At 44.6% G+C, this 12,895-nt stretch overlaps 1 protein-coding gene across 1 annotated transcript in view; it reads left to right on the top strand.

Annotated features, from left to right (window-relative positions):
- Positions 1–1,808: 1,808 nt before the first annotated feature.
- Positions 1,809–12,895, top strand: part of rtf2 (replication termination factor 2) — a 37,965-nt gene continuing 26,878 nt past the window's right edge. The window contains exons 1-5 of the mRNA XM_035387826.1: positions 1,809–1,993; positions 3,630–3,724; positions 4,652–4,745; positions 5,580–5,719; positions 11,046–11,124. Coding sequence (XP_035243717.1) covers positions 1,925–1,993; positions 3,630–3,724; positions 4,652–4,745; positions 5,580–5,719; positions 11,046–11,124 — 477 coding nt within the window. The 5' untranslated portion in view covers positions 1,809–1,924. The remainder of the gene's footprint in view (positions 1,994–3,629; positions 3,725–4,651; positions 4,746–5,579; positions 5,720–11,045; positions 11,125–12,895) is intronic.

The raw sequence follows: 12,895 nt of genomic DNA, 5'->3' as shown, positions 1-12,895 counted from the left end.
ACCACTAACTGCATTTCTGCTTTACTGGAAGAGAAAATCGAACACATGGAAATCAAGAAAGAGAAGACTTTTTTCCTTTGTTTATTTTGCCTGTTTGGATAATTGAAAGGCTTGTTTTTACAATTTACTACTACTGCTAATACTAGCACAACTAGCCTACTACTACTACCACCACTACACTACTACTACTACTACTACTAATAATAATAATAATATTGACAAAAGGTCTCATCTGAAATGGCTACCTTTTTCCTTTGTACTATTCTTAATAAAGTGAATGAGGACTATTTTTTTGATCAAGTTTCCTGGGGAGAATCAATCACATAACCACAAGGGTCCACACACTAATGGTCACTTCTGACGCTAGTGTCAATGCTAAACCAATTGGCAATCGCAAGGCCCAGGAAATAGATATCATTACCTCTCACAAAGCTATCCTCTTAGAAAACCTTTATCTTTGAAAAAAGGGATGAAAAACCAATTTACTGTCTGCAAGTCAATCATTTTTCAAGAACTATTAATATCAGACTGGAAAAATAAGTACGAATTTTACACTGCATACAGGAATATTTTGAGCCAAGGGCAAAGTTAAATTCTGTCTCTCAGTTGTTGATCCCAAAAGCTGGGATAAAATAATATGCTGTCATAACTGCTGAGGTTTTAATGTATGAAATTAAGTGCACGCTTTATTCAATCTGACTCACGAATACAATGAACAGTTGTTCGATTGTGAAGCTTCCCTTGCATAAGATAGTAAAGAATCCCTTCTATGTAGGCAACTCAATAGGCATACTCTGGTAATATAATGGCATTCTGGCATAGTCGTTAGTCCTGCTAAACATTGAATAAGAGGGTTGCAGTTTCAGATCTCAAATGAAGTTCAACTGTTTTAACCTTAAGTGAGGTATTTACCCTGAATGACTGGAACAGACTTCAACTGACATGGGCAATGCGTGAAGGATAATAACGATCTTCATACTAACCAATGTCGCTGATTTCCTCAAGCTGCTCCCCAAAAAAGGGTAAGCTATGTAACTCACCCTGGCCAATGGCGTCTACAGAGGAAATGAGTAATGACCTCTATGACTTACATGACTAGTATGATGCATCGTGACCAGAGCGGCTTCATAAATATCCGTCAAGCATAAAGCTCACGTTGCCTTCTCTTCATCCTTCATTGCACTGCAGATATAAAACTCCCTTTGTCATTCTGGCTATTGGTGCAGATTGAATATCCCTAGCCGCTCTTGGCAAGAACATTATAGATATTATAAAAGTCTTTATATGCTAATCCCCACGGTTATGAAAGGTTCCCCGCATTTTTATTATTTTTTATGTTTCCAGGGGAACCTCTTAGGACATCTCATTCTCTGTTTCTGCACAACACTTATAATCCTCTGCTGAGGTAATTTACCAGTCACATTTACCAGACTGCTCCTTATCACTGTCATAACACAGCATTTTTCTTTGCAAATGAGATTTTAAAATCTGTTGATAATGTCCCAGATCTCTTTCATGGCTCACTATTCAACCATTATAGCCTGATGTAGATACAAACAAACTAGTTGAACTACCATTCCATTACTTCAATGAGGATATATAATAATTACAATCGGGAGCTATGTGGCTTTAATCTCATGGTGGCTCAATAGGGTAGCCTACAAAGTACTGTTCTCCATGGTTGTATAAGGCTTATACTGCCCCTCGCTGGGCAATAGTTGAATTCCTGCTTATTTCATGCATTCCGTGAAGTCATCCAAACACTAGGCGGCGGCAGCCTAATAATAATAATAATAAAAACATTCTTTACGGATCTTCTTGGAAAAAATTTCTTGTTTGTGTACAGATTCGTATTTTTTAAGGTTCACATTAGCTAATGTCTTTCCATTTTTGTCATAAATAACAATTTAATAAAACCGATACAATGGGATGCGATGGTGGCACAATTCCAAAAAGACATGAGCTGGTAAAAGGACCCAAAAAAGTCGAAAAGGTGGGTACTGTGTGGACAGGTTAGGTACCTCCTTAGCATTTCCTTCGTTCGCTTTGTTTTTGGCCTTGTCTGAGTTGTAGTGTGAGTGAATTATACTGCAAATAAAAGTTAAGAAATTACAATTTATTTTTCAAGTGAATGGGCTACTTTGAGAAAGTACACAAGCTAGCTTGTTAGCTACCAAGTCGATTACCTGGATAGCTGTTTGGCTCAGTAAATCGATCAACTGTAACATTAGCTAGCCTACGGCAAGTGAAATGACTGCTCGGTAGCTAGAATAAGCGAGTTTACTTGTCATAGCTAGTTAATAGTTAACTGACTTTAGTTACCGATTTTTATTTCCAAAACCAGACTTGTGTGAGCTTGGTTAGCAATCTTGTCCCAAGTTTCAATTTAACGATAATGACCTGATAGCGCTAGCGTGACGAATTTAGCTGTCGTTCTGTATCAGTACATCCAATGACAGCACGAATTAACATGGATAGCTAGTCTAGATTAGCTATTTATTTTACAAATTTTTCCAATCATTACAGATAGCTAGTCTAAGCAAGTTTGCTAGACATTGTACATAAAGCTAGACGTGAGGCCGAAAGTACGTTAGCTAAGCTGATTGAAATCGATAAAGCTGTTACCATGCGCACTGAAATGACAAGTTAACGACCACGTTAGACTACGTATTTGTCGGCGTTCTGGCGTAACTTTATCTTCATTTGTAAAACCATTACAACCGCCCAAACCACGGACTTGACATATAGGGAATGTACTAATTGGACCCATTACATTAGTCTACATTTATTCGGCAGACGCCTTTATCCAAAGCGGCGTACAATAAGGGCATACCGAACGTCAGAACACATTCATTTGGGCCCACTATTTAATGTTAGAGTCCCTTGCTTAGCAAGTTTTGTTCATATGTTTTTTATGGATGATGGTGCATTGAAGTCCGATTTAACATGCTCTGGGGAAAACCTCTCTGTCGCCACTTGGTTTTTATATCAGTTGTATACCAGGTACCAGACAGATGAATTATTACTGGATGACTCTGGTTTGGGGTTTGTGGCAGGTCGATTCTCAGCCTCTTCTCCCTTCTCTGTATTCCTGGAACTGTCTGATAACACAGATATAATCAGTAACGGCACCTTTGTTGCACATATTTTTTTTCTTCTAAATATTCATTTTCAGTTTTGGGAGATTGAATGAGTCATATTAATTCACACGTTCTTTGTTTTTGCTTATGATTTGAAGCATTTTAGGCTAACCAGCCGTCTAGTGCTTTTTTCTGTATTCAAGATTTAGAAAATAGTTAAATCGTCAAATTAACGGATGCACACATTGCAGGGGCATATTTCGGGCTGCTTGCAATCAGTTCGTTTTCCCTTTTTTTCGTTTGGAATTGACAGCTGTGCACCTCGCTGCTGTAATCCTCTTTTATTATTAATCCTCTAATCTAATACGATCGCTCTCAGACCGGCGACTACACAATCACACAGATTTGTATTTCGCAGTGCACAACGGTCTCCTTAAATAACGTACTTTATTGCTACTTTGCACGATTGCCGTTACCCAAATTAAGAAATTACATTTTTCTTCAATGTATTTTGTTGAAAAGCTGTAATGTTGTTTTTTGCCGGTGTAGATTGATAAAAACGCGGAGCTGATCGCGCGATGGAGCTATTGTGCGCTGAGCCAGGAGAAACTGCGACGCCCCATCGTAGCCTGCGAGCTGGGGAGGTAAGCCACCTTCAACCAATCGTTCGTTGAGTTTTGTGTATTGCCAGTTGTTTACAAACAGGACGTCACATGGCTACACATCGCAGCGAACATTTTCCAGTGGGAGTAAAAACAACAAAAAATCACCTTTGACCAGGAAAAAATAAACAGCTTACTAATTTGACCTGTGACGTGATAACTGGACAATTACCCCTTGACTCCTGAAACGATAATTAAGCCAAACTGAAACTAGTGGGTTTCAAAAAGGAATAGCCTACATGAAACACAAACGTATAGCAAATTAAAAAAACAACCTCTTATTAGCTATACGATTATAAAATACTGCTGAAAGGCGGTAAAGTTTATACTGCTTTCCAAACAGCTGACGGCAGGTAGTTGTTGCAAGCAGTAATTTACGTGGTATTCACGTTACAAATTCATTATGTAACAGTGTTGAAGTTTGTTTACTAGAATGAAGTAACAGTGTTTTGCAGTGTTACTGGCATACTTATTGCCTTCATACACATTATAGCACTTACTTATTGTTCACACGTTATCATTCATTGTTATGAGCACGTGCAGACCCTGACGTGTACGGTCATAATTTGTGCTCGATTCCCAAAAGGGCTTGAGTTTGTCTGGGGCAGGCTGCATGTGGCCACCTGCTGAATGTGGAACTTGATCACAATCTCTGCAGGAAGTGGGGTGGGAAATGGAATAGCAGGTGTTTTCCTGCTGTAGAAGTAGTGTAATAAAGATAGGCTGAGAGGTAGATGTTGTAGGTTTTGATTTGATGCATCTCAGTCACCTTAATCGCGTGAGAAACAAGACTGCAAGAGAAAAATGGCCGATATAGGTTTAGAAGCCAGTGGAGAATATTTAGCAGGTGATTGATGATGTGAAGGGTTAGTGCTACGTGGTTTAATTTTTGAATTTCTGCGTTTGCAGACTGTACAATAAAGATGCCGTGATCGAATACCTGTTGGACAAATCTGCGGAGAGACCCAACACGGAAGTGGTGGTACATATCCGTGGGATGAAGGTTCGTACTGTAAACTTATACTTTAATCAGTCTCGGCTTATGAGTGACATCACAAGCTGCCTGTTTAAGCAGTGTGGGAAAAGCTGGTAATTAATAGCGTGCCCACGGTGTGGAAAGGGAAAGACCATTGCAATTGTGAACGGGGACGGGTTAATTAAAGGCTGCCTTGCCGGTGTGTTTGTGTGTGTGCTTTCAAGCACGTGTGTGTGTGTAAAACCGCGTATGGCAGTGTTTCTGTGTTTGTTTTTTATGATATGTGTGTTGGGGGGGCAAGCCCATTCCTCTTTGTGTGTGTTTGTTTTTATGATATGTGTGTTTGTGTGTGTGTGTGTGTGGGCCACCCCATTCCTGTATTTGTGGGTTTGTTTTGATGATGTGTTTGTTTCTGTGTGTGTGTGTGTGTGTGGGTGTGTGTGATGGGGTGCAAGCCTATTCCTGTTTTTGTGTGTTTGTTTTGATGATGTGTTTGTTTCTGTGTGTGTGTGTGTGATGGGGTGCAAGCCCATTCCTGTTTTTGTGTGTTTGTTTTTATGATATATGTGTGCATATGTGTGTGTGTGTGTGGGCAAGCCCATTCCTCTTCACGCATGTTTGTTTTTATGATATGTATGTTTTCCGTGTGTGTGTGTGTGGGGGGGGGGGGGCGGCAAGCCCATTCCTGTTTCTGTGTGTTTGTTTTTATGATATGTGTGCGTCTCTCTGTTTGTGTGCGTGTCTGTTTTAGGTGTGTGTTTCTCTCTGTTTGTGTGCGTGTCTGTTTTAGGTGTGTGTTTCTCTCTGTTTGTGTGCGTGTCTGTTGTATGCTCATTAATGCACACGTGCGTCTCCCTCTAGGATCTGAAGGAGCTGAACCTGACGGACAACCCGGCCTGGGAGGGGGAGAGGGCCAACTCAAAGGGGGACCGCTACGAAGACCTGCACTGCGCCATGTTCATCTGCCCCGTGGTGGGCCTGGAGATGAACGGCAAACACAAGTAAGACCGCCCCCTTCGCCCCCCCTTCCCTGCCCCTCCCCTCTCAGGCCTCTGTCAGTTAACAAACATTGGCATTCCTTGGACTTTGCTCATTCGGTTGCATCCTAGAATTAAGACGCCTGCGGCTGTGTAGCGACAAACCGCTCGCGCTTTACTTCATCAGCCAGGGAACTCCCATTCGCCGGGGATTGGTCATTCGGTTGACAACAGCGTCTTAAAACCGTGATACCGCAGGCCTCTGCGTACGTACAGAGGAGCAGACACACAATGGGGTCATGCCCTTGTTGAGAAACTGGGATCAGTTCTCTGCGAATGGGTCCGCGGGTGCTGGCAATTTTATTTTTACAACCCATCATTTAAAAGTCGCAAGACTGTGCGCTGGACGTTAATTAAAGAAACGTTTCACATGATGACGAGCAGGTATAAAACTATAATGATAATGTTATTATTATTATTATTATTATTAGCGGACCCTATAGTGCCTTTGGAACGTGGTTTGACCCTGGCCCTACTAAAGCTTAACAAGCACTTTACTTTTTGGCTAGCACTTAATAGTAATAATAATAACAGGGATTAAAGTTCTCTGTCTCTACGACGGATTTCCGTCATTTGGATTACAGAAAGGCCATGAATAAGATCAGTGTAGATCCAAAGGAAAAAAAAGTGAGGGGAGGGGGGTGTTACGGGACTTAGGAATCGCGCTACCAGGTGATAGGTAGCTGATTTGTATAGGCATACAATCTACTTGGATGTCGGTAATTATATACACTCACCGGCCACTTTATTAGGTAGAACTTGGTAGTACCGGGCTAGCCTACTGACGCTGCTGGAAGACTGGGCAGAGGCTACTAGTTAAAGCCACAAACTGAAAATCATACACTTCCTTTCTTGACAATATAACAATGATATATATAATAACGAAACAATCGGAGACGATAATATAGCCCCACGGTGTACTGAAGCAGGCTAATCAATTAATCACGTCGCGGCGGACGCACATTCAACTTTAGTCTACACACAAGCCGACGTTAGATTAACACCAAAATATACATTTATGAACGTGACAAAATAAACCGAAACCCCCAAATTACGAGAGTCTTAATGTCCAGCAAGCAATAGAAATGGTTCAAATGCGAATTAAAGCCGCAAGCGGCGTTGGGAGGGGTCCAGGCATTGGCACAATTGCGCCCCTATGGAGCGATTTTTAAATGGTTTTGTCCTCATGATCATATACCTTCACCCAACATATCTACTGCATCGCCATGGATGTCTCCTAGCCGCTAGGTGTAAAGGCCTTTACTATGTCGTAACACTAAAGGCGGTTTTATACTTCTGCATAGTACACGTAAAAATGGGTCTGTGTAGGGGTTGTGCGCAATGTGCGGCATGTGCGGTTGCAGACCACGGCCGCATTGAAGACGCATACCTCCTCAAGAAATTAAAAGCACGTAGTTAGTAACCAGTGCCCGCATACGCCGTAAAGAAGATGATTGGTTGACTGCTGACATGAGGTCACTGGCATGTGGCTCTGACTAACAGGTTAACAGTTGATTCACAAAACCGATAGGCAACGTTAAATATGCGACTAAAAGCGCTTTTGTCAGGTGAATGTTTTCGTTGCAACAAGTTACATCTAGCTGAGCATTTTTATGGTCATTGGTGCAGTATTTAGTAGGTTTGGAAATATGAATGAAGGTGTTGTCTTTTGATCTATAATGGTCTGTAACAAAATCTAATTACGTGGCCTGGGCAACCTGTGCAATATGCCGCACATGTATAAATGATCTGGGCCTTCGCGAGTGCCGCACACAACGGAAACTATGCAGACTACGCAAAAGTATAAAACAGCATTTAGATGGTCCCGTGTGTATGTAGAGCTGCAGCGCTTCTGCGCCACAGCTAAAATAGGCGTCAGACACATATTCCAATCCATTGCTCAGCTTAGCAGAGAATGCACATTTCAGAGCGCCTCAGAAACAGAATAATAACACATAAATACACATTTCAAATAATAAATACAACATTGAGAAAAAACGAAGCAAAAAACGAAATATCAGCTCGCGACCTGCGTGCTGCGCGCAGAGTAGCCTACCGTATCATTTATTTAGACATTGGCAGATAAGCAAATTTTCAGTTACGCTGACCTATAAAACGCTATTCCAAAAGCAAAATCAGCCACCTTCCCTAAAAAAAAAAAAAAAATGCCAGGCAGTGTGTGTGTACATGCCCTAATGGGGGGCCTCCTCTGTAACTTGTTTTACAAATTGTAGAGGGGGAATATGGCTTGGCCCCACAGCCGGCGGTGGCTATGGGCTAACACGCGTCTTGCTCACCCAATCAAAGGTTCCATCCAACAGACCCCCCCCACCCCCGGTCGACCGGCCCTGCTTGGCCTGAAAAAAACTTTCAGTCAGAAGTTTTTTTTGTTGCTTTAATCCCTGCAATAATAATAATAGTAAATGGGCTGATGTATTACTATAGCAGCATCAGTGAAATTAGACATACATTTTCAGTGAAGTATAAGTGAGCTATTTTCTGTAAATAACAGTTAATTACTTATGACATTATGTAACAGTTATACATAGCCATACACATCAAGTTCAGTTCACACAGTAAACAATGGCTAGGTCAGAAAGTTATGGTAAATCAAACTAAAATGAGGCATGACAATGTGCTACAACGTCAAGATAACAATGAACGTGCAGTATAAGTGCTGGATGAAGATACGAGGGTAACGCGAAGGTGCTAGAGGAACAGCACATAAAGATACAAGCGATATGAGTCATCCTAGACTGGGAGTGCCCTGCAGAGTAGTGACAGAGTTAATCTGGATACAGTCTGAAGAGGTGCGTCTTCAGACCAGGGCGGAAAAAGGGCAAGGACCGAGCGGTGCATGCAGGAAAAACGCTTTGAAGACCGTCAGCATGCGCCAAGGGCGTGTCGGACAGTCACAAAGGGGGGGGGGGGGGGGGGGGGGGGGGGGGGGGGGTTGGTGGGGAGCACGCGGTGCACCGGCAAACACAGGGAACACGGGCGCCCGAAGCAGCCGCTCGTTTAAAGGGGTTTTCAGTTTGGGTTTGGCCGTAGATGGCCACACCTTCATACTGTGTAAGACCCGCTAACGCGTCGCTTCTTTTAGGGAAATAGCCTGTGCTGCGGGCGCCGGGAATAGGACCGAGGAGAACTCGCCGCAGGAGCGTTTTACTGGCCGCAGGAGCGTTTAGGACTGGGGGGGGGGGACGGGGGGGTCAGTCGGTTCAGAGTCCGAAGCCGCGGTCGTGGTGCTGATGAAGAGACCGGAGCCCGTGTTCTAACAGAAGGGAGGGTGGGGGCGGGAGTCTATTTGCACAGCTGGCCGGCGGGAACACGAGGGTGTCGCCAAACAATCGCCGGACCCGCGCGGGAACCCTTCTCATCCCTCGCGGCCACGCCCGACCAGAAGCGCAGCGCGAACGTTGGCCGCCTCAGAGTCGCCCGAGCGATATTTTTGGAAACACTTTTATTTCGTCGCACGCGCGAACGAAACCATGACATTAACGCATGAGCCGCGCAAAATCGGGCTTGTTCTGCTAGGTCATCCATCCGACTGTGGTGTACAAAAGAGTTAAAAAAAAAACATACATCTTTACAAATTCTGAACAACGTTACTAGCTAGCTACACAGTACACATCGGTTCTTGTAATGGTAAATGGACTGCATTTATATAGCGCTTTTATCCAAAGCACTTTACAATTGATGCCTCTCATTCGCCAGAGCAGTTAGGGGTTAGGTGTCTTGCTCATGGACACTTCGACACGCCGAGGGCGGGGTTTGAACCGGCAACCTTCCGACTGCCAGACAGTCGGTCTTACCTCCTGAGCTATGTCGCCCCCAGTAGTTGTAATGGCCAGTAGTTGTACAAAAAAGTTGCTGAAATTCCCATTGGTGCATATGCACAAAAATATGGCACAGTGTTCGCTGTTATGATTCCCTTTTTATTCACTTGCAAGCCACTTGGTGGTAGCTAGCTTCTCAGGGTGGCGAGTCCTAAGTTAACAAAATCATATCTTGTTGGGAGGATATGTTTCCTCTTTCTTTCCCTTTTTGAACACTTTGACTTGTCAGCTGTGAATTTGACTGTAAAATAAGCCCATTAAAATAACGGACTTTTGGTGGTTGTGCGAAAAGTCAACACAGCGATGTGTTACCAACCACGTGTTATCGCAGTGAGTAGCTGCAAGGCATGGTTCTCTTTATTTAGCGGTTACTGTGGGTCGTGTACGCGAGTTCACCTCGGTGGGAGTGGCTTTGGACCTTGCGCGGCTGGGTCTGAGCGCGTATCTTTGCAAAGCATCCCGGGACACAGCCGACATTAGCGTGCCGCCTCTGGTCTGTTACACGAACGCAAACGGCACCCGCGCGTATAATCTTCTCACAAGGCCCGAAAAGAGTATTCAAATTTAACTGTCAGCATGGAAAAGATTGTCATTGATGATGATCCAAGAATTCATATCTTTAAATCACAAATAAATATAATTGGCAGATACTGCCGTACTACACACAGGATTGGAGTGACATAATGTATGGAGGCCGAGTTTATATTTGTTCACGTAAATGTGTGATGTAACGGACGGAAAGTTCCGGAGCTGTTTTTATTGTTCTGGAGGTTTTTTTAATATGGTGCTTTGTGGAGTGGTGGGGTGGCCCGAGCGCGTAGGGGATGAACCTGCATTAGCAAGCACCGTAGGCCAAAGTAAGAGCTGGCCATGCTAAAGATAGGGAGAGCTCTGGAGGAGCAAGCTAAGCACATCGTTCAAACACAGCGTGTGGCTTCGGTGTTCTTCAGCCGGCCACCCAGACATCCCTTTGCACAGCCGTGACGTGAGGTTAAAAACTGCAGCTGAAATGCATGTGAGATGTGAGGGGAAACTCAGTTGAAAATTGCAGAGAACGGTGAACATGCCCAGTTTGGTTAAAATGGCCTGCTTTTGCATTCGTTTGCATTCAAAAAAAAGCCCGAGGCTTTGTTTATGAACGCAATGCACTGTGGGATTGCTGGCTCTGGCGAACGGGGATCTGGCCGCTAGCTATTCTTAATTTCACGCCGTCTGCATTTAAATTTGCATTCTCTTTCCAGGTGAGCCTCCATTTTAATGAACTACCGCATTAACAGGAGCCGTAGTCCCTGGGAATGATTAGTGGAGTTCCGTCGGTCATTATTATCAGCTCTGACCTCTCTCTCTCTCTCTCTCTCTCTCTCTCTCCCCCTCCCCCCCTCTATCTCTCTCTCTCTCTCTCTCTCCCCACCCCCCCTCTATCTCTCTCTCTCTCTCCCTCCCTCCCCCAGGTTCTGCTTCCTGCACACCTGCGGCTGCGTGTTCTCCGAGCGAGCCCTCCGGGAGGTCAAAACCGAGATCTGCCACAAGGTAAGGAGCGCTCTTCTCCCGCCGGGGGCCGGGCGTCGCCGTGGGAACGCTTTATTTAGCGCCTCCGAGGTTTTTAAGGCGGCGCTCGCAGGTCTCTCTGGCTCCGCGCCCCGCCTGCCAGCCGCTCGGCCGCGCATCATGAGCGCGGGGGTAAAGGTTCTTCCTTTCGCAGGTGAAAGGGGAACCGCCCGGGGCTTCCAGCCTTCTGAAACAATGGCGGGTCGCGTGCGTGCGCGGTGCGCAGTGCTCTCGCGCGTGCCTTGGCATCGCAAGAGTAGATTTACAGGGTAAATAAATGTAGCCAGGGCAGGGAATGTCAACATCTGGGTGGCGCGTCTCGGCGTTGGCGCTCCCGGAGCCCCGTGTGAAGTTCCCGCTCCAGGCATCGGCCTTCCCCGTGGTAAGCACAGACTCCTCCGCCGAGTTTAAAGGTGCCGCGTCACCTTTAAGGCGACCCGTTGCTCAAGCTCGCCGTTGCGCAACGCGGAGAGGGGGGGGGGGAATCAAAGAGCACGCTCGGGCCCTCGTGCCTCTGACGCGGTTACCGCGGCGACCGCCGAAAAACTCGCATCCGCGCGCGAGAGAAAAAGAGTCCGGCGAGGGGGGGGGGGGGTAATGTCATTACCTCAGACCGCAATCCCCGTGCGCAAACAGAAAACCCTCCCGCATCAGGACAGGACGTGCAGCACCTTACGCTCAACATGTCATGCTTTTAAAAAAAAAAAAAAAAACAAGCATCAATAAGGCCCCCTCTGCAGCCTGTAATTAGGATCGTTAAAGCGCACTTGTGGGTTTTGTGTGCATGTTAGCTGGATGAATGTGAAGTGGGCGTGGCCTGTTGCTCACATGACTCATGAGGGTGGATGTGCTCGTAAGTGGAACTTCGCTATCAGATTGCTTATCTTTATAAACTTTGTTTGCTGTTATTTCAAGCCCTGTTTAAACTTTTAATTTCCTGTCCTCTCTCCCACACATTGTCTGAGAGAACGTGGGTGGAGCCGTCTTTGTGCAATCAAATTCTTGGCTGGCGTTGAGCCCGCCAGCCTGATTTACCTTTGTTTTCCTTTTAAAGCAATCTTGCCGTCGTCATTCAATAATACAACAACTGTATCTTGGGGTATTGTCTTGCTTCTACAGATTTGACAGCATAGATGTAATCTACACCCTCAACTAATTCTAAATTCCCATATGTGCCAACCTGTATTGACTCTAATCCGTATCGACTCTAACAATTGATAATAGGCCACTGAAACAAGGCCCGTAAATGGAAGTGTGAGGTGACTGGTAGAAAGGTAGAAAAGGTAGAAAAAAAAAGGATGACCCTGGTAGACTGAATGATGACGAGATTTCTTGGAAAAGAATGAATCTCCAGAATCATGTAGATCATCTCATCTTCTAATGTCGTTCTTTGCGCATTGATCAGATACAAATGGTTTACTACCAAAATGGTTTATTACCAAAATTAAGGTTATTGTTATACCATATTGAGGGAATGCCATTTGTTGTATCTCAGCAGTTTTTCTACTGCTCAAAGATTTGATGTCTTTGTTACTCTGTGACAAAACTTCAACGTTCAGTGTGAGACCAGAAAACAACACATCCTGCAGGGTTTCCCTTACACTAACTTTATTTGGGCGGCCCGCCAAATAAGATTTTCTGCATTTAGTTGTTTATTAATTAAATAAAAGCCCCAATTGCCAACCGCCCCCCCCCCCCCCCCCCCCCCCTTATAAATAGTACTAGATAATGTTGCGTAGATAATACTGGATAG

Source organism: Anguilla anguilla, chromosome 13 (genome assembly GCF_013347855.1).
Source record: "Anguilla anguilla isolate fAngAng1 chromosome 13, fAngAng1.pri, whole genome shotgun sequence".
Lineage (NCBI taxonomy): Eukaryota > Metazoa > Chordata > Actinopteri > Anguilliformes > Anguillidae > Anguilla > Anguilla anguilla.
The sequence above is the reverse complement of the archived record's forward strand: the minus strand, read 5'-3'. Positions and strand labels throughout refer to the sequence as shown.